Raw genomic sequence first — 20187 nt, 5'->3', positions numbered from 1 at the left:
CCCGCACAGCTCTGGGAGTCGGGTCGTGACATCACCATGTTATCCAGGAAGTGACATCACCATTTTATCCAGGAAGGGACATCACCATGTTATCCAGGAAGTGAAGCCTTGATGCAGTAGTAAGTGCAGGGTAAAAAGCACTTTATGTGCATTTCCCGTAATAAGTGTATTTTGGGGATTTGTATAACTTTTGGGAGGCAATCCAATACTTTAATAAAAAATTTTGCCAGACTTCTCCTTTAAAAAGCGGGGATTGTATTGGTATGGATCCAGCTGGGTCGTATATGAGGGTACAGCATTAGCAAACGCAGGGAAAAGCGATTTAATACTGGACTGGAGAAATAAGTATTGCGACCCCTTAACCTGTGGACCAATGGCGCAAACTCCTGCCTTGCCCTATGCTGACAACCCAAACTACATTACTGTAAGGTGCAGTAAAAGTTATGGCTCGTGACAAGTGAGGATGAAAACAAATTACAAAAAGTAAAATAAAAAGTGTGTGCCTCAGGGAAGGGTGAAGAAGGAAGAAGCTAGTCATTGCTACAGGCTCTCCAAAACAAGAGCCACAAATTAAGAGAGAGGATCTCAGTTTTCTGCACATAGTAAGGCGCTCCTTATAACGACCCCGGGCATATGAGAAGTAGCAGCCTTCCTGGGCACTGCCCTGCTTTATACTGAAGAGACAGCACCGCGCACTATAGCAACTGTGTCTACTATGGTACCGGACTGGCGGCCGCCCGAATCAAACATGGCGGTGTAAGCGCCATGACATTAGTGACGTCATTACGTTCCTGTACATGCGCAGTGCTATGTGAACAGTGCCGGCAGGATATGCGCATGCCCAGACGGAGTGATTAGCCTCCTGCCGGAGTTTCGGTGTCGGTATGGAGCAGGGAGCAGTCCAGGTCAGTATCTGCACTGCAGTAGCGATTCCCTGATATAACGCCATCTGCCCTTCACCAGCAAAACAGACCCAATAGTGGTATATAAGTAATTAAAGGGGGGCGCTATGGGTGCAATACTTCCGCTGCCACATAGCACACCAGCGCTAAGAAGGATAAGTGATATGCGGGGGTTATAAGAGCAAAACTCCCTGCTGAGCCATGTAGTGTGCATTGTGCCTGCAGCTCACTATCTGTATACTGTATATATGCAGCTGCTATGGAGGTCAGTGAGAATAATATAGGTAGGTATGCAGCCAGCTCCCCCTAGTGGCCGCCACCAGTACCTGTTTCCTCTCTCCTTGGACTGTATGAGCCATATGGAGGGAGCCTTTACACCTACCTTACCACGTGACCTAGGGCTGAGTATCTCCTTCAGCCCCCCCCCCCCCCCCCCCTCTATGGTGCTGTGATTACATATGCACAGGAGGGACATTCTGGAGAAATCTCTAACTTTGGACCCTTGATCTATTGAAGGGGTAGCCCGTTGTCACCCCACCTGCTTTAACATATCAGAATACATAGACTATAGTAACCCTTGTTTTGCAACTACAACAAGTATCTCACCATTTTCAAGGTCTCTGCTAGCTGTCAGACTACTTTCAGCCTATTAAAGGGGTACTCCAACCAAAATCTTTTCCTTTCAATTCAAGTGGTTTCAGAAAGTTATACAGATTTGTTTAATTTTAAACGGAGATGAAAAGACGTTGTGTGAACATAGCCTCAGACTGAAAAGAAGACACCACTTCCTGCAGGGCATACAGCAGCTGATGAGTAGTGGAATATTTCAGATTTCAAATAGAAGTAAAGTACAAATCTCTGGCATTTTCTGACACCAGTTGATTTGAAAGAAAAACATTTTTGTTGGAGTACCCGTTTAAGGATTAAAGTATAACCTATAATACACAGATATGTCAAATGTTTTGCTTGGTTGAGGTCTCAGTGCTGAGACCCCCAAGAGATCACTTTAGTGATGGCTTGTTACAGCAGTGTCCTATCATAGTCGCCCTTACAGAGTAAATAGCAATGCCTCCAAATAGGAGTGCCCTGATGCGGCAATATATGTCATGCCACAAGTGCAAACGCAATGAGAACCCCTTAGTTGAAAACTTATCTACCGAGTCCACCCTTGTATAGGGGCCTCATGCTCCAACTACTGGGGGTCCCACTAGTTAGCATTCATCTCATTCATAGGGCCACTCCAGTTAGTAGGCAGCTGTGTAATCCTGCAAGTAATCAGCAGTGTCAGGTTCACCACAACAAGGGTCACTGTATCACATCCGTTCTCAATGATAAAAGGGAGTCCATACATCCTGAAGGTTGTCTCCAAAGTGGACAGTCCTTATAACTGGGTGTCTGTGGCCCCAAACCCCTTTGATACAACAGACATGGTTACAGCTTATTTTGTCATTGTATAGGCATTTGAACATGAAGAGCCCGTACAATGTGGAGACAATACCATCAATGAGACCGGGTGCTTTGTGGACCTTGTAGAATCAATGAGAATGGAGAAGACCAGCAGTCACATGACCAGACAGATGGTACATCTCACCTTGAGGATCATTTACCTGCTGACTGGAGAGGTGAGAGTATGTGTCAGGACTAGTCTCTATCAATACGGTATATACATGCTGTAATGATGATGATGATGACACTATGGCCATGGGCAGGAGACAGCTGCTAGGATCCCAGTATAGTATTAAGGAACAATCATGAGAACAGAGATGAGTGGTCGGCATCAGTTCCTCTTATAGCATATCAATGAGATGTAAGTCTTGGATAGAAGTTGCAGGAGGGGGCTGTAGACCCCTTCATTCTAGCATGTTGGTCCCTGCACTTAAATCTTCACTCACCACCTGATGACATGTTGTGAGATGTGTGAATGATTACTATATTTTCTGGTTATTATATCACCTAGGATTATGCCCCACTGAAAAGTGGCAAACCATCGACACAAAGCAGCAGCCCACAAGTGACAGGCGAAGCAGTCAGCACGCTTACCCCCACCCTTGAACCTCCATCTCCATCATTGATACATGAGAGGAAGAATGATGAGAAGATCCTGGAACTTATTAATACGATCATCAATCTGCTGTCTGAAGAGGTGAGCGCTCAGATACTGTGCAGCCATGATGGAAAGTTAAAAAAAAAAAAAAACATACTCATCCCTCAGGGTTCCCACTGTGACGTCATGCAGTAGCCACATCTCTTAACTACTTGCAAGGTGATCTCCAATGAGGCGGGCTGCCACTGCAGTGAAAAGCTTGTTTCAGAAGTAGTAAATAGCTGGAGCTGTGGGGGGACCGAGGTAGGTGAGTATGTGTTACTTGTTTTTGTTTTCAGCCCACGTCCACCAACAAGATTTTTTTTTAAAATCTTCAGAAGTACCTCAATAGTACAGGAACCCTATATTATTGTCATTCACATAACAATCTATACACACACGTAATCATATCTGATCTTCATGTAGGTGTGGAAACCAGAAAGTTGCTCACAGCGCTGTGAAGTGGTCCAATCCGAATGGTCATCAGGTAAGTTAGATGTGTCACCCTATACACACCCTACAATACAGTTACTGATGTTCATGGAAATATAAAACATATCAAAGTATCTTGGAAATATCAGATATTCTAAAGAGTAACACAGGAGCGGCATCCTTACCGGCTATCCTGAAGGTAATGGTCAGTACACAGAGAATTAAAGGGGTTGTCCAGCGAAAATCATTTTCTTTCAATTCACTGGTGTCAGAAAGTTATATAGATTTTTAATTTACTTCTATTAAAAAATCTCAAGTCTTCCCATACTTATTAGCTCCTGTATGTCCTGCAGGAAATGTTGTTTTATTTTCAGTCTGGCACAGTGCTCTCTGCTGACATCTCTGGCCGAGACAGTGCAGAGCAGGAGAGGTTTTCTACTGGGATTCATAGAAAACTGAGACAGAGTTCCTGTCTCGGCCAGAGAGGTCAGCAGAGAGCACTGTGTCAGACTGAAAATAAAACAAGACTTCCTGGAGGACGTATAGTATCTAATAAGTATGGGAAGACCGGAGATTTTTTTATAGAAGCAAATTACAAATCTATATAACTTTCTGACACCAGTTGATTTGAAAAAAAAACATTTTCGCTGGAGAACCCCTTTAAAGTGAATCTGTAAGCACCCTGATTTCCCCCCTCGCAAACTGATGTCATTGTTGCTTTGCCGCGTTCATTCTATGTACGGTCCTGGGGTCCATATAGCTCCTGGTGCCATCCTTTTCATAAAAACAATCTTTTAATCTGGTGCTGCAGGCCTAGGGAATGGATTCTGTAGACCCCGCCTCATTGACACAGCTCCTCTGGATAAAAAGATTGTTTTTATGACAAGGATGGCGCCAGGAGCTATATGGACACCAGGATGACTGCGGAAATGCAAAAATACTGACGGTTTGTGGTGGGTCGGGGGTGCCTTTTGATTCGCTTTAAAAGCCATCGTCAAATCCTCAGTTTTTTCCCCTCTCCAAGTCCAGCTGATAAATGGCTCTGGCATAGTAATAACTAGTAATACATTTACTGTAATAAAAGTTACATTAGGCGTTTTCATCACTGGTGAAAGTTAATACTTAAAAAGCTATGTATTCATAAATGATACAATATTAATAATATATAAAATGTAATACTTTTATTTTAAAGCCAGTGTTTGCATCAGTACATTTGTTCTATACACATGACTCTGACTTAACAGCCCTTAAAATAACTTGTTATTAGGGGATAAATGTATGATCATAAGGGGGGGGGGGTCTGACCACTGGGACCTTCTGCAATTTCAAGTATATAATGTGACATTTGGTTATTCATCTGGTTACCCTTTAGACATGAGTGTGTAACTTCCTAAGAATGGCCATTGTTTTAGTTGAAAACAACGGGCATTATTATCATAAAATGTACGTTGAGTGAGTATAGCCTTACATTGTATAACTGGGATTATTTTCCAGATTGCACAATTACCCCAGATGAATTGCCTAATGCTGAAATGTCCCATCACCTAACAACAACAAAGTATACAAGAGACATGGAAGAACGCACCATGGAGATCATACCACGGAGGAGGAACAACTCGATGGACCAAAACATTTTAACGAAATGCACTCAGACTGAATGCTCTTCCACTGCTTGGATGGCAGAAAGAGCAGTCAGCAGTAAGGCCACACAGACCGAATACACATCATACATCCTGGTTTGTAATACAGAGAGTAATATTCTTAAAAAGCAAGCTTCAAGTAATAAGCTCAAAGCTAGAACTAAAAGCCATGATAAAAAACTGGTCCCCACCATTGTGTCTTCATATCAGTGCTCCATGTGCTCTGGGACATTTCCAAGTGACTCTGAGCTTCTCCAGCATCAGATGAAGCACAAGGAGCAGGAGATCACATGCACAGTGTGCGGAAGACGCTTTTCTTGTAGATCGCACCTTGCAAGGCATCAAAAGATCCATTCCGCAGAGAAGATGTTCCTGTGTTCAGAGTGCGGCAAATGTTTCATCTTGAAATCTGCCCTCCTGAGGCATCAAATGATCCACACGGGAGAGCGGCCGTTCGCCTGTTCTGTCTGTGGGAAACGTTTTAATCAGCGTTCCCACTATGTACGCCACCAGCTCAGCCATTCTGGGAAGAAGCCGTTCTCTTGTTCTGAATGCGGGAAGAGGTTTATTCAGAAGTCTGATCTTGTCAAGCATCAGGGGGCGCATAAGGACAAAAGTCTTTCCTGTCCCATATGCGGGAAACAGTTCTGCTCAAAAATGTTTCTCGCCAAACATCGCCGTAGTCATTCTGACATGAAGAAGGCGGTGTGCCCCGATTGTGGCAAGTGCTTTACCCAGAAATCTGCGCTTGTCGTGCACCTGAGGATACACACTGGGGAGAAACCCTTCTCCTGCTCCGACTGCGGCAAAGTCTTCAACCGGAATTCCCTTCTAGTAAGACATCGACGAATTCACACTGGAGAAAAACCTTTCTCATGTCCTTACTGTGCAAAAAGTTTTACGCGTACCACCAACCTTATTATACATCAGAGGACGCACACCGGGGAAAGACCATTCTCCTGCCCAGAGTGTCACAAGATCTTCAGTAGTAACGCCACTCTTATTAAACATCAGAAGACTCATAGCCTAGATAATGGTGTTCTGAGGCTCCAGGATACAGGACAGAAATAAAAGAATGCTGGTTTTGTCCTTTGAGAACTGTCTTTAGTCGTCCAACGGAGTGTGATGCTATGATAGATAACTGCACTGAGGACAATACGGAAGGTGGCCGCTCTGGTACTCAGACATGACCGCTGTTCCATTTATTCTCTATGGGAGTCACAGGAGATAGCCAGGTACCCGACAAGAAACAAACCAAAGCCTCGGCGCTTATAAATAGTGCAAATAATAGTGATGGTTATTCACACGTGCTGTGACATCTGCAACACTGGGACAACACAAGTGAAGCCCCTATTACATGGGGAGACGAGAGGGAGCAAGCTAATGCCGACCTGTCAGGTCAGCGCTTGCTTGTTACCCGCTCGCTGCCTGCACTATTACATGTGTCGGCAGCGAGCAAGTGAGTACAGGGGGGACTGTGGGGGCTGTCCGGTTGATCGCTAGATCATCGAGGCAGCCCATAGAAGATCCTATTACTCAGAGCGACGGCAACATATCGCTGCTATTCTCCTTGCTCTTTCAACATGCTAGCCATAGGCACAAATCCACAAAAGTCCTCACCGCTCACAAATAGTGTCGCTGAAGGCCCTATGACACGAAGCGATCATTGGCCGTATTCTGACGATACCGACTGTTATTGACGATAATTATGTTGTGTAATAGAAGACAACTATCAGCCCACTTGCGTGATGTCGGCTGATAATTATCGTCCATAACAGTGTGTATCAGCCAAATATGGCCGATATTCGCTTTGTGTCATAGTGTCTTCAGCGTAACTATTTTAATGTCCCCTATCCTCTCCGCCCCCTTCTTATGTGACCTGCACCCATTCAGCTCCATGCGTCCTTGTTCTTGCCACATGATTTCTCTTATTTGAGAGCTTCGGTCTGCTGAGACCCTGCCTCCTTCCTGGCCACAAGACCGGGGGGTTCAGTGTGTCCTAAAATAAATGGAAAACACAGCACATGCCTGGCTATAGTTTTATCCATTCCCTTCCCTGTGACATTACCGGACACTGCAGTATAGAGACATTGGATTTCCTTAGGTTTGTGTGAAGACCACCTACATGAAAGTCTGAGCAGATACAGTGTATCAGAGATTGGTGGGGGATGGGAGGTACAAGGGGTTAACCAGCTAAAAACAGCTAATGTATCAGATGAATACACTTAAAGGGATTGTATACCTATGACTTCCAGTAATACAGAAGTGTAGCTGACCCATAAGGGTTATAATCCGGACCAGGACTTCTCTACTTATGCTAGACTGAATGGAAGAGGAAGAACCCAGGTTGGTACTCTATATAGAAATATATCCTGGCACTGTTATAGAGGAGGACACTGTCAGACACTGTATATCGGTAAATAGCTAGTACCCTTATAGAGGACACTTGCAGACATTACACTGTATATAGGGGGAAATGCTGGCACTGTTATAGGGTAGAAGGACACTTGCAGACACTTTAGATAGATAAATAGGGATAGATAGTTGGCACTGGTATAGAGGACACTGTATATAGTGGGAAATGGCTGGCACCATTATAGAGGAGGACACTGTATATAGGGGGAAATTCTGGTACTGCTATAAAGGAGGAGGACACTGGCAGACGCAATAAACACACATAGTACATAGCAGTACCAGAATTTTCCCCTATATGCATGTATAGATAGCTGGCACTGGTATAGAGGACACTGTGTATAGGGTATATGGCTGGCATTGTTATAGAGGTGGACACTTTATATATATATATATATATATATATATATATATATATATATATATAGATAAATGGTTGGCACTGGTATAGAGGACACTATATAGGGTATATGGCTGGCATTGCTTTAGAGGTGCACACTGTTTATAGAGATATATAGCTGGCACTGGTATATAGGAACTAGCAGACACTTTACAGAGGAAGATACTGACAATATTGGGGGAATTCATTTGCACAGTGTTAGGAGGAGGACTGGTTGGTAATAAGGGGGGCAGTGTATATAGGGGGCATATGGCTGGCGCTGTGTATACAACATGGTGCTGACACTGTATATAGTGCCAGACACTGCCTGATACCATATACACAGGTAGATGGTGGCTGACACTGTATATAGTGACTGATACTATATACACAGGTAGATGGTGGCTGACACTGTATATAGTGCCTGATACTATATACACAGGTAGATGGTGGCTGACACAGTATATAGTGCCTGATACTATATACACATATAGATGGTGGCTGACACTGTATATAGTGACTGATACTATATACACAGTGGGATAGTGGCTGACACTGTATATAGTGCCTAATACTATATACACAGGGAGATGGTGGCTGACACTGTATATAGTGACTGATACTATATACACAGGTAGATGGTGGCTGACACTGTATATAGTGCCTAATACTATATACACAGGGGGATGGTGGCTAACACTGTATATAGTGACTGATACTATATACACAGATGGTGGCTGACACTGTATATAGTGACTGATACTATATACACAGGTAGATGGTGGCTGACACCTATATAGTGCCTGATACTATATACACAGGGAGATGGTGGCTGACACTGTATATAGTGCCTGATACTATATACACAGGGAGATGGTGGCTGACACTGTATATAGTGCCTAATACTATATACACAGGTAGATGGTTGCTGACACTGTATATAGTGACTAATACTATATACACAGGTAGATGGTGGCTGACACTGTATATAGTGCCTAATACTACATACACAGGTAGATGGTGGCTGACACTGTATATAGTGCCTGTTACTATATACACAGGTAGATGGTGGCTGACACTGTATATAGTGCCTGATACTATATACACATATAGATGGTGGCTGATACTGTATATAGTCACTGATACTATATACACAGGTAGATGGTTGCTGACACTGTATATAGTGCCTGATACTATATACACATATAGATGGTGGCTGACACTGTATATAGTGCCTAATACTATATTCACAGGTAGATGGTGGCTGACACTGCATATAGTGACTCATACTACATACACAAGGAGATGGTGGCTGACACTGTATATAGTGCCTGTTACTATATACACAGGTAGATGGTGGCTGACACTGCATATAGTGCCTGATACTATATACACAGGTAGATGGTGGCTGACACTGTATATAGTGCCTGATACTATATACACAGGTAGATGGTGGCTGACACTGTATATAGTGCCTGATACTATATACACACAGGTAGATGGTGGCTGACACAGTATATAGTGCCTGTTACTATATACACAGGGAGATGGTGGCTGACACTGCATATAGTGCCTGATACTATATACACAGGGAGATGGCGGCTGACACTGTATATAGTGCCTGATACTATATACACATATAGATGGCGGCTGACACTGTATATAGTGCCTGATACTATATACACATATAGATGGTGGCTGACACTGTATATAGTGCCTGTTACTATATACACAGGTAGATGGTGGCTGACACTGCATATAGTGCCTGATACTATATACACATATAGATGGTGGCTGGCACTGTATATAGTGTCTGTAACTATATACACAGGGAGATGGTGGCTGACACTGTATATAGTGACTGATACTATATACACATATAGATGGTGGCTGGCACTGTATATAGTCACTGATACTATATACACAGGGAGATGGTGGCTGATACTATATACACATAGATGGTGGCTGACACTGTATATACAGGTAGATGTGTCTGACACTGTATGTGCAGCAATACACTGACTCATCCCGTATACACCGGTAGATCGCGGCTGCGCCCGGCAGGAGGAGGGCTGTCCGGCACTGCTGAGGGGGCTGCAGATTTGGGGTGTTCCCTGACATTACATTAGGGGGAGCAACCTCTGCAGCCATAGTGTGATGAGGAGATGCTCCCAGCCTCCATCTGCCATACACGCCGCCCCTCCTCCTCCATCACACGCCGCGGTCCTCCCCATCACATGTAAGGCGCTATACACACTACTGCCTCCACAGCTACAGATAACGGTCCTGCGGGAGCCGCGCACGCGCAATGCTGTTCTGCGGGGACGCGCCTCCAGACTGGGACGCGCACGCAGCTGATCCCTCCTTCCCTGGACTCCTGGCCCAGATTAACCAAACAAAGGCTGCAAGTGTGAGCTGCAGGTCAGTGATGCTTCCATACATCCCATCTATAGGTGCAGGTCAGTGATGCTTCCATACATCCCATCTCCTCTATATGTGCAGGTCAGTGATACATGTATACATCCCATCTATAAGTGCAGGTCAGTGATGCTTCCATACATCCCATCTATAGGTGCAGGTCAGTGATACATGTATACATCCCATCTATAGGTGCAGGTCAGTGATGCTTATATACATCCCATCTATAAGTGCAGGTCAGTGATGCTTCTATACATCCCATCTATAAGTGCAGGTCAGTGATACATATATACATCCCATCTATAAGTGCAGGTCAGTGATGCTTCTATACATCCCATCTATAAGTGCAGGTCAGTGATACATGTATACATCCCATCTATATGTGCAGGTCAGTGATGCTTCTATACATCCCATCTATATGTGCAGGTCAGTGATACATGTATACATCCCATCTATAAGTGCAGGTCAGTGATACATATATACATCTCCTCTATAAGTGCAGGTCAGTGATGCTTCTATACATCCCATCTATATGTGCAGGTCAGTGATACATGTATACATCCCATCTATAGGTGCAGGTCAGTGATGCTTCTATACATCCCATCTATAGGTGCAGGTCAGTGATACATGTATACATCCCATCTATATGTGCAGGTCAGTGATACATGTATACATCCCATCTATAGGTGCAGGTCAGTGATGCTTCTATACATCCCATCTATATGTGCAGGTCAGTGATACATGTATACATCCCATCTATATGTGCAGGTCAGTGATACATGTATACATCCCATCTATAAGTGCAGGTCAGTGATGCTTCTATACATCCCATCTATATGTGCAGGTCAGTGATACATGTATACATCCCATCTATAAGTGCAGATCAGTGATACATGTATACATCCCATCTATAAGTGCAGGTCAGTGATACATCGATACATCCCATCTATAAGTGCAGGTCAGTGATACATCTATACATCCCATCTATATGTGCAGGTCAGTGATACATGTATACATCCCATCTATATGTGCAGGTCAGTGATACATCTATACATCCCATCTATATGTGCAGGTCAGTGATACATCTATACATCCCATCTATATGTGCAGGTCAGTGATACATGTATACATCCCATCTATAAGTGCAGGTCAGTAATGCTTATATACATCCCATCTATATGTGCAGGTCAGTGATACATGTATACATCCCATCTATATGTGCAGGTCAGTGATACATGTATACATCCCATCTATAAGTGCAGGTCAGTGATACATGTATACATCCCATCTATAAGTGCAGGTCAGTGATGCTTATATACATCCCATCTATATGTGCAGGTCAGTGATACATCTATACATCCCATCTATATGTGCAGGTCAGTGATACATGTATACATCCCATCTATATGTGCAGGTCAGTGATACATGTATACATCCCATCTATAGGTGCAGGTCAGTGATACATGTATACATCCCATTTATAAGTGCAGGTCAGTGATACATGTATACATCCCATCTATAAGTGCAGGTCAGTGATACATGTATACATCCCATCTATAAGTGCAGGTCAGTGATGCTTATATACATCCCATCTATAAGTACAGGTCAGTGATACATGCATACATCCCATCTATATGTGCAGGTCAGTGATGCTTCTATACATCCCATCTATAGGTGCAGGTCAGTGATACATGTATACATCCCATCTATAAGTGCAGGTCAGTGATGCTTCTATACATCCCATCTATAGGTGCAGGTCAGTGATACATGTATACATCCCATCTATAAGTGCAGGTCAGTGACGCTTCCATACATCCCATCTATAAGTGCAGGTCAGTGATACATGTATACATCCCATCTATAAGTACAGATCAGTGATACATGTATACATCCCATCTATAGGTGCAGGTCACATGATACATCTATACATCCCATCTATAAGTGCAGGTCAGTGATACATGTATACATCCCATCTATAGGTGCAGGTCAGTGATGCTTCTATACATCCCATCTATAAGTGCAGGTTAGTGATGCTTCTATACATCCCATCTATAAGTGCAGGTCAGTGATACATGTATACATCCCATCTATAAGTGCAGGTCAGTGACGCTTCCATACATCCCATCTATATGTGCAGGTCAGTGATACATATATACATGCCATCTATAAGTGCAGGTGAGTAATGCTTCTATACATCCCATCTATAAGTGCAGGTCAGTGATACATGTATACATCCCATCTATATGTGCAGGTCAGTGATACATGTATACATCCCATCTATAAGTGCAGGTCAGTGATACATGTATACATCCCATCTATATGTGCAGGTCAGTGATGCTTCTATACATCCCATCTATATGTGCAGGTCAGTGATACATTTATACATCTCATCTATAAGAGCAGGTGAGTGATACATGTATACATCCCATCTATAAGTGCAGGTCAGTGATGCTTCCATACATCCCATCTATAAGTGCAGGTCAGTGATGCTTCTATACATCCCATCTATAAGTGCAGGTCAGTGATACATGTATACATCCCATCTATATGTGCAGGTCAGTGATACATGTATACATCCCATCTATAAGTGCAGGTCAGTGATGCTTCTATACATCTCATCTATAAGTACAGGTCAGTGATGCTTCTATACATCCCATCTATAAGTGCAGGTCAGTGATACATGTATACATCCCATCTATAAGTGCAGGTCAGTGATACATGTATACATCCCATCTATAAGTGCAGGTCAGTGATACATGTATACATCCCATCTATAAGTGCAGGTCAGTGATACATGTATACATCTCATCTATAAGTACAGGTCAGTGATGCTTCTATACATCCCATCTATAAGTGCAGGTCACTGATACATGTATACATCCCATCTATAAGTGCAGGTCAGTGATACATGTATACATCCCATCTATATGTGCAGGTCAGTGATACATGTATACATCCCATCTATAACTGCAGATCAGTGATGCTTCTATACATCCCATCTATAAGTGCAGGTCAGTGATACATGTATACATCCCATCTATATGTGCAGGTCAGTGATACATGTATACATCCCATCTATAAGTGCAGGTCAGTGATACATGTATACATCCCATCTATAAGTGCAGGTCAGTGATGCTTCTATACATCCCATCTATAAGTGCAGGTCAGTGATACATGTATACATCCCATCTATATGTGCAGGTCAGTGATACATGTATACATCCCATCTATAAGTGCAGGTCAGTGATACATGTATACATCCCATCTATAAGTACAGGTCAGTGATGCTTCCATACATCCCATCTATATGTGCAGGTTAGTGATGCTTCTATACATCCCATCTATAAGTGCAGGTCAGTGATACATGTATACATCCCATCTATAAGTGCAGGTGAGTGATGCTTCTATACATCCCATCTATAAGTGCAGGTCAGTGATACATGTATACATCCCATCTATATGTGCAGGTCAGTGATACATGTATACATCCCATCTATATGTGCAGGTCAGTGATACATGTATACATCCCATCTATATGTGCAGGTCAGTGATGCTTCTATACATCCCATCTATAAGTGCAGGTCAGTGATACATGTATACATCCCATCTATATGTGCAGGTCAGTGATGCTTCTATACATCCCATCTATATGTGCAGGTCAGTGATACATGTATATATCCTATCTATATGTGCAGGTCAGTGATGCTTATATACATCCCATCTATAAGTGCAGGTCAGTGATACATGTATACATCCCATCTATATGTACAGGTCAGTGATACATGTATATATCCTATCTATAAGTGCAGGTCAGTGATGCTTCTATACATCCCATCTATAAGTGCAGGTCAGTGATGCTTCTATACATCCCATCTATATGTGCAGGTCAGTGATACATGTATACATCCCATCTATAAGTGCAGGTCAGTGATGCTTCTATACACCCAGTGAGCAGTGTGAGTAATTTCCATTAGATATAACAATGATGTGGACCAGACCACTGTGCTGGCTGTAGCTGTGTTACACATGCTTCAGTACATCACACAGAGCTTCAGAACTATCACAATGATAAACCATCTTAATGGTTCCTGCCATCACAGTAGGAATAGCAGCTGTATTGGACATTGACCACACTATAACTTCTAGCCCTTCATGCATGTAAATGTTGGCTGAAATCTGTTTCCTGTTTACTTTAGTGACAAAATGGAGCAGCCACCTTGTTCAGTGGAGGCCAAGGGTCTGGACCAGATGTCTGGAAGGATCCTAAACCTTACAATAGAGATAATCAGCCTCCTGACTGGAGAGGTGAGATAGATCTTTTGTAGCCATGTTCTTGTAGGTGTTCTGGGATTATGAACAATTGTAGAGGGTCCCAGACCCCAATCTCTTTGTTTGTTTTGTTTTTTAATTAAAGGGGTAGTTCACCAAATAAATTTTTTCTTTCAAATCACTGGTGCTAGAAAGTGCCAGAGGTTTCTAATTTACTTCTGTTAAAAAAAAATCTCAAGTCTTCCAGTACTTATCAGCTGCTGTATGTCCTGCAGAAAGTGGTGTATCCTCTCCATTTTGACACAGTGCTCTCTGCTGCCACCTCTGTCCATGACAGGAACTATTCAGAGCAGTAGCAAATGCCTATAGAAAACCTTTCCTGCTCTCCACACTGGAAATATTACCACTTTCTGCATGACATACAGGAGCGCCTAAGTATTGGAAGACTTGGGATTTTTTAAATAGAAGTAAATTGCAAATCTGACACCAGTTGATTTGAAAATAAATTTTTAATGACGGTAATACTTTCAGCTCCTGTTAAAGAATTCTTCATATGGAGGGACTTTCTGGCTGAGTAGCTTTATGTGTCTCATTGCATGTATAGCTTGGCATACCCTCATTCCCTCCAGAGAGTAGCGTCACCAAAGTAGATCTTTCCTCATTGATACATGTGTGTTTTTCCAAATAAGTAGGAATATACCGTGGTCAGGAAATCTGATGACATCATAAGTAACATCACAGACATCATGAATCTTCCACCTTCTCCACATGAGAAAGACCATGACAAGAAGATCCTAGGACTCACTTACAAGATCATTCAGCTGCTGACTGGAGAGGTGAGCATTACTTGGCCAACGTAAATCAGCTTATGCATTTAAAAGGCTACTCCAGAAAAACGTTTTTCTTTCAAATTAACTGGTGCCAAAGAGTTGTAATCTACTTCTATTAAAAAAATTCTTACAGTACTTATCAGCTGCTGTATGTCCTGCAGGAAGTGGTGTATTATTTCCAGTCTGGAGAGCAGGAGAGGATTTCTATGGGATTTGCTACTGCTCTGGACAGTTCCTTACACAGACAGAGGTAGCAGCAGAGAACACTGTGTCAAAGTAGAAAAAATACACCACTTCCTGCAGGACTTACAGCAGCTGATAAGTACTGGACGCTGGAGATTTTTTTTTTTTAATAGATGTAAATAACAAAACTTTGGCACTTTGTGACACCAGTTGATTTAATATTTTTTTCGCAGGAGTTCCCCTTTAATAAAAGTGCAACTCCTTATAAAGATGAAGAAGCCGTGATACCTATCATCCTAAATGATGATCCTCCAGAAATAATGGCCGGGATCAATCTTATTTTTCTGAGCTGGAAGATTGCAATTAAAAGTGCATGGAATTTATAAAAAGCAAGAAATACGGAGGATGATTGGAGTTATGTTGTGTTTCAGGTCCCTATGAAGAGCGGAGATATAGCTGTGTACTTCACTACAGAGGAGTGGGAATATTATAAAGAGCATGAAGATTTGTATAACAGCCCAGCAATGGCATCGCCAAGGTCTCTCCGCTTACAGCGTAAGTTGAACCTTTAGTGCAGGTGCAAGTGCCCCCTAATAATGGGAAGGGGGGTCTGGAAAACAGGTTACTTTTATAGTCCATATGCCATACATACAGTAGAGGTAACCATTTTGCAAACAACTCTATAACTGTGCCTACCTCAAAGACCATGGAACAGGGTAAGTCAGAGTTGATGCAGTTATATCTGGGTATGTGAAGTGAATGGATTCCGGGGAATTTATCACAGTTTTTTTCACAACTTTTCTTGTACTTAGCTTAAAGGAGAAGTTCGTCCGTTTTAAAAATCTGTCAGCTGGCAAGGGCAGGGGGGAATTTAATAACAAGTACGAACCCACCTCTCCCCGTGCCTGCGGTGAGCAGCGGGACCTGCCTCGGGACCCCTGAGTTGTGATGACGGAAAATGCCTGTCCCGGCTGATGGACTGGCCACTCAGCCAATCAGTGACTGGAGCGGTGTCCTGCCCCAGTCACTTGCTGGCTGAGCGTCCAGTCCATTAGCCGTGTTGTGACATGTCAGAACTGGAGATCTCAGAGCCCGGTGGGGTCCCAAGGCCAGTCCCACTGCGGGGTAAAGGTAAGTTAATACTTGTTATCAAATTCCCCCCTAATCCGGCTGACGGATTTTCAAAACAGCTGGACTTCCCCTTTGAAAATTGAGTTTTTTGCAAAAATGATCAAATCATTGATAAATTCCCTGTCCTTAGCAACCAATGACTTCAGTAAAAAGTTAGAAATCTGATTGGTTGCTATGGGCAACAACAATTTTAATGATTTCTTTAATTAGAGGGGATGTCACCAAAATCATGTTTTGGGGTGCGTTTACACAGACAGATTTATCTGACAAATTTTGGAAGCCAAAGCCAGGAATGGATTTGAAAAGAGGGGAAATCCCAATCTCTAAATCTCTCTGTGTAAACGCACCATTAGAGATGTCAAAGGGGTGGGAGTCCATTCACTGTTTTCCTCTGTTATATGTGAAGGGAGTGGCTGCCTCCATCTTGGTTTGGACATTCCACCCATCCCCCATGGGTGATTTTAGCAGTACTTTTAGATTAGCTGGCCATTTTTTTTTTATTTTCTTACCGACCCCTAACTCTGATCTTATGCTTTACAGGTCGATCAGCTCTCAGGGATACAACCCCTAGTAAACCGCAAACACCAAAGGTGAAAACGCGAAAAAAAAGGAAATATGTGAGAAGAAAGGGCAAAGCATCAACCAAGGTGAATGGACGGGATGAAGATTACGTATATGATGCCGAACATGTGTTGGAAAATAGCGACGACGATGACATTTTTGACAGTTTATTTGTTGTTAAATGTAAAGAATGTGGTAAAAAGTTTCAGAACAAAGCCGCCTACATATCCCACCAAAAGACCCACACCCGGGTGTTCAGCTGTAACATCTGTGGTAGCTTCTTCTCTCACAAGCTTCCTCTTCTTCAGCACCAAAGAGCCCACACTGAATCAAAGCCATTCTCTTGTGCCGATTGCGGGAAGCGTTTTCCCCGTCTTGTTAATCTGGAGACGCATCGGAGAGTGCACAGCGGAGAAAAGCCATTCCGATGTTCTGAATGTGGGAAAGGGTTTTCCTGTGAGGCAAACCTTCTCAAACACCACAGAATTCACACAGGAGAGAAACCATTTACTTGTACCGAATGTGGAAAGTCCTTTGTTAAGAGCTCCCATCTGTCCCGGCACAAGCGCATTCACACCGGGGAGAAACCTTATCTGTGCACTGAATGTGGGAAACGTTTCACCAACAAAGAAAACCTGGTCACCCATAAGAGGTTTCACACAGGAGAGAAACCATTCCCATGTGGGGAATGTGGGAAAAGCTTCAAGTTTAAGTCCCACCTTTTGGTTCATCATAGGACACACACTGGGGAGAGGCCATTTTCATGTGCTTATTGTGATCGGCGCTTCATTGAGAGGTCACATCTTGTCAAACACCAGCGTTCCCATACCGGAGAACGACCATATTCATGTAAGCACTGTGGCAAAACGTTTGCTCGTAGTTCCCATTGTGTAAACCATGAAAAGACACATATGCGAGAGAAAAAATTTCCGTGCCCCGATTGTGGAAAAAGTTTTGGGCTGAAGAGTCAGCTGAAGAAGCACTGGAAATCTCACTGATGAAGTACTTCTGAATGCTTCTATGGATGTGCTAGTCGAATATAGAAGAACAGTGTTCTTGTCCGGGGGTAGAGGGGGGAGACAGTATTAACATAGTTAGTGATGATAGAATACATTTATTCCCTTCAGTCAGGACATTGGTTGATGTGTTTTTAAGGGGATAACCATTTTTCTGGGCCAAAACGTTGCTGGGGGCATTTGTCTCTGGGGGAGGGAGGGGTAATTTATTTAATAGTGACTGGAATCTCTTTTCGAATCTCTACAATGATGACACAAACAAAGTGAAAAACGAAATGACGTGAACCAATATGTAGAGAAAACCAATAAAGGAAAGGCTTTTGTGTTATGTTCGGTTCACAGTAAATTCCTCCCAATCAGTACTTGATAATCCGCCACGATGTTTATGAAATATAATAACATATTTGTATGGTATTACTTATTGTGGCCAATCCAGATAGTGAGAAATGTTGGGTAAGCTGAGCTGCAGTAACCAGGCCTAGCTATTACACAGTGAACCAAGACAGCTGTGTCCATAATGGACTCATGTCCACCATTCACCATTTACACACATACAGGATCTTCTGCAGATTTGTTTTAGCAGATCAGTGTAACTAAATATTAAAACAAAGAATATAACCTGCAACATCAAATTTGCTGCATATCCTGTACTTGTGACTTGACCCATCAAGTGAATCTGTCAGATATATTTCACGTTCCAAACTGCTGACACTGTTAGATAGCTGTAAGAGCAAGGAGACACATTGTACCATATGGTATACTGTATATATATCTATCTGTAATTTCAGAATATAGAAAAATGCTTTTATTCTCCAGTAAAAATGTTAGAGTGCGTGCTGACTATGGAATCCGCGCGTATGACTCATGGCGGATTCCGTTGCTCGTACCTGCACGCCGCGGCACGCATCTATGGCACGGGCGGATTCCGCATTCCGCCGAAAGAACTGGCATGTCAATTCTTTTGGCGGAATGCGGAGTCCGTACGCGCAGATTCTGTAGAGTGCACTCACCCTAAGAGAGGTGTTTCATAGCTCCTGATACTCTGAAGGTTGTAACACCTCCTCCCCTCCTATCCCTGACCCTACCTGGAGCTTAGCTTGCTCCTGTCAGACATAGAAGGGGGAGTGAGGAGGTTTTTCAGATTCTGGCGGATTTGGGGCTTTGTAAACCCTCTCTGTCACTTTTCACCAGAGAATAAAAGCATTCATGTTGTCTCCTGTTGACCTTTGTTGCCAAATACATCTTTTCGAAGCTTCCAATAACCCAGTACATGGTGGAATGTAAATGCTTCCAATGATAAGGGGATGATGCTACAGGATGTAGAGCACTGCAGAGATGCCAGGTAGAGATGATGGATTTCTCTTTATGGCAGCGGCTGCTTTCCTCGTCATCTTCCTTTTTTGTTTCTTTAGATGGCATATTATCTGTTTGGAGAAGAGATAGATTATAGATAGATGTGCGTAATTCTTCATTCATCCTGTGGTGCTGCAGAGGAAGTGACTATTACCATGTTTCCTCCTAGATGACAGCTGGTCAATAGGGGTACTAGCAGGGGGACACTTTGTGATCAGCTTATTGTTAGGGCATCCTTCTAAAATTTAGAAATTTTTCGAAGCAGTGAATCCATTCAAATTATTGAACATTGTTTTTTTTTGTAATACTGGATCCAACCTGAGGACAGGGATGATGCTGATGTGCAATAATAGTTTTTTAGGGAAATCAATGGCTGCAGTTTTATGTGTTTTATAGCCATTTTATATTTATACTTTATTCATCAGCCTTCTTTTACTTAATAAAGATTTATTAATAGGTACTGCTGGGAGATGTAGTATGACAACAAGCTTAAAAGCCACACGTTGGTTATTATACCCTCTACAGGCACATGCCAATACTTACAGTATACCCTATGTGACTGATTCACAGTACCCCCC

At 42.8% G+C, this 20187-nt stretch overlaps 1 protein-coding gene across 1 annotated transcript; it reads left to right on the top strand.

Moving 5' to 3' along the window:
- The first annotated feature begins 818 nt into the window (after window positions 1-818).
- Window positions 819-18439, top strand: LOC138800079 (zinc finger protein 420-like). Its single transcript, XM_069981886.1, has 10 exons — window positions 819-905; window positions 2360-2524; window positions 2860-3045; window positions 3412-3472; window positions 4912-6126; window positions 10185-10269; window positions 14463-14571; window positions 15228-15371; window positions 15980-16103; window positions 17220-18439. Exons 1-10 carry the CDS (start codon window positions 885-887, stop codon window positions 18236-18238), a joined length of 3129 nt encoding a protein of 1042 aa, XP_069837987.1. The 5' UTR covers window positions 819-884; the 3' UTR covers window positions 18239-18439.
- The last annotated feature ends 1748 nt before the right edge of the window (window positions 18440-20187 follow it).

This window comes from Dendropsophus ebraccatus, chromosome 8, assembly GCF_027789765.1.
Source record: "Dendropsophus ebraccatus isolate aDenEbr1 chromosome 8, aDenEbr1.pat, whole genome shotgun sequence".
NCBI classification, from domain to species: Eukaryota; Metazoa; Chordata; class Amphibia; order Anura; family Hylidae; genus Dendropsophus; species Dendropsophus ebraccatus.
This window is presented reverse-complemented; position numbering and strand designations above follow the sequence as displayed.

Bases quoted from the DNA above. Each gene is read 5' to 3' on its own strand.
- LOC138800079 (XM_069981886.1), top strand. From the start codon at position 885: ATGGAGCAGGGAGCAGTCCAG. The intron at 6,127-10,184 runs AAAAGAATGCTG...ACGCGCCTCCAG, and splicing joins CCAGGATACAGGACAGAAAT to ACTGGGACGCGCACGCAGCT. The intron at 10,270-14,462 runs GTCAGTGATGCT...TGTTTACTTTAG, and splicing joins GCTGCAAGTGTGAGCTGCAG to TGACAAAATGGAGCAGCCAC.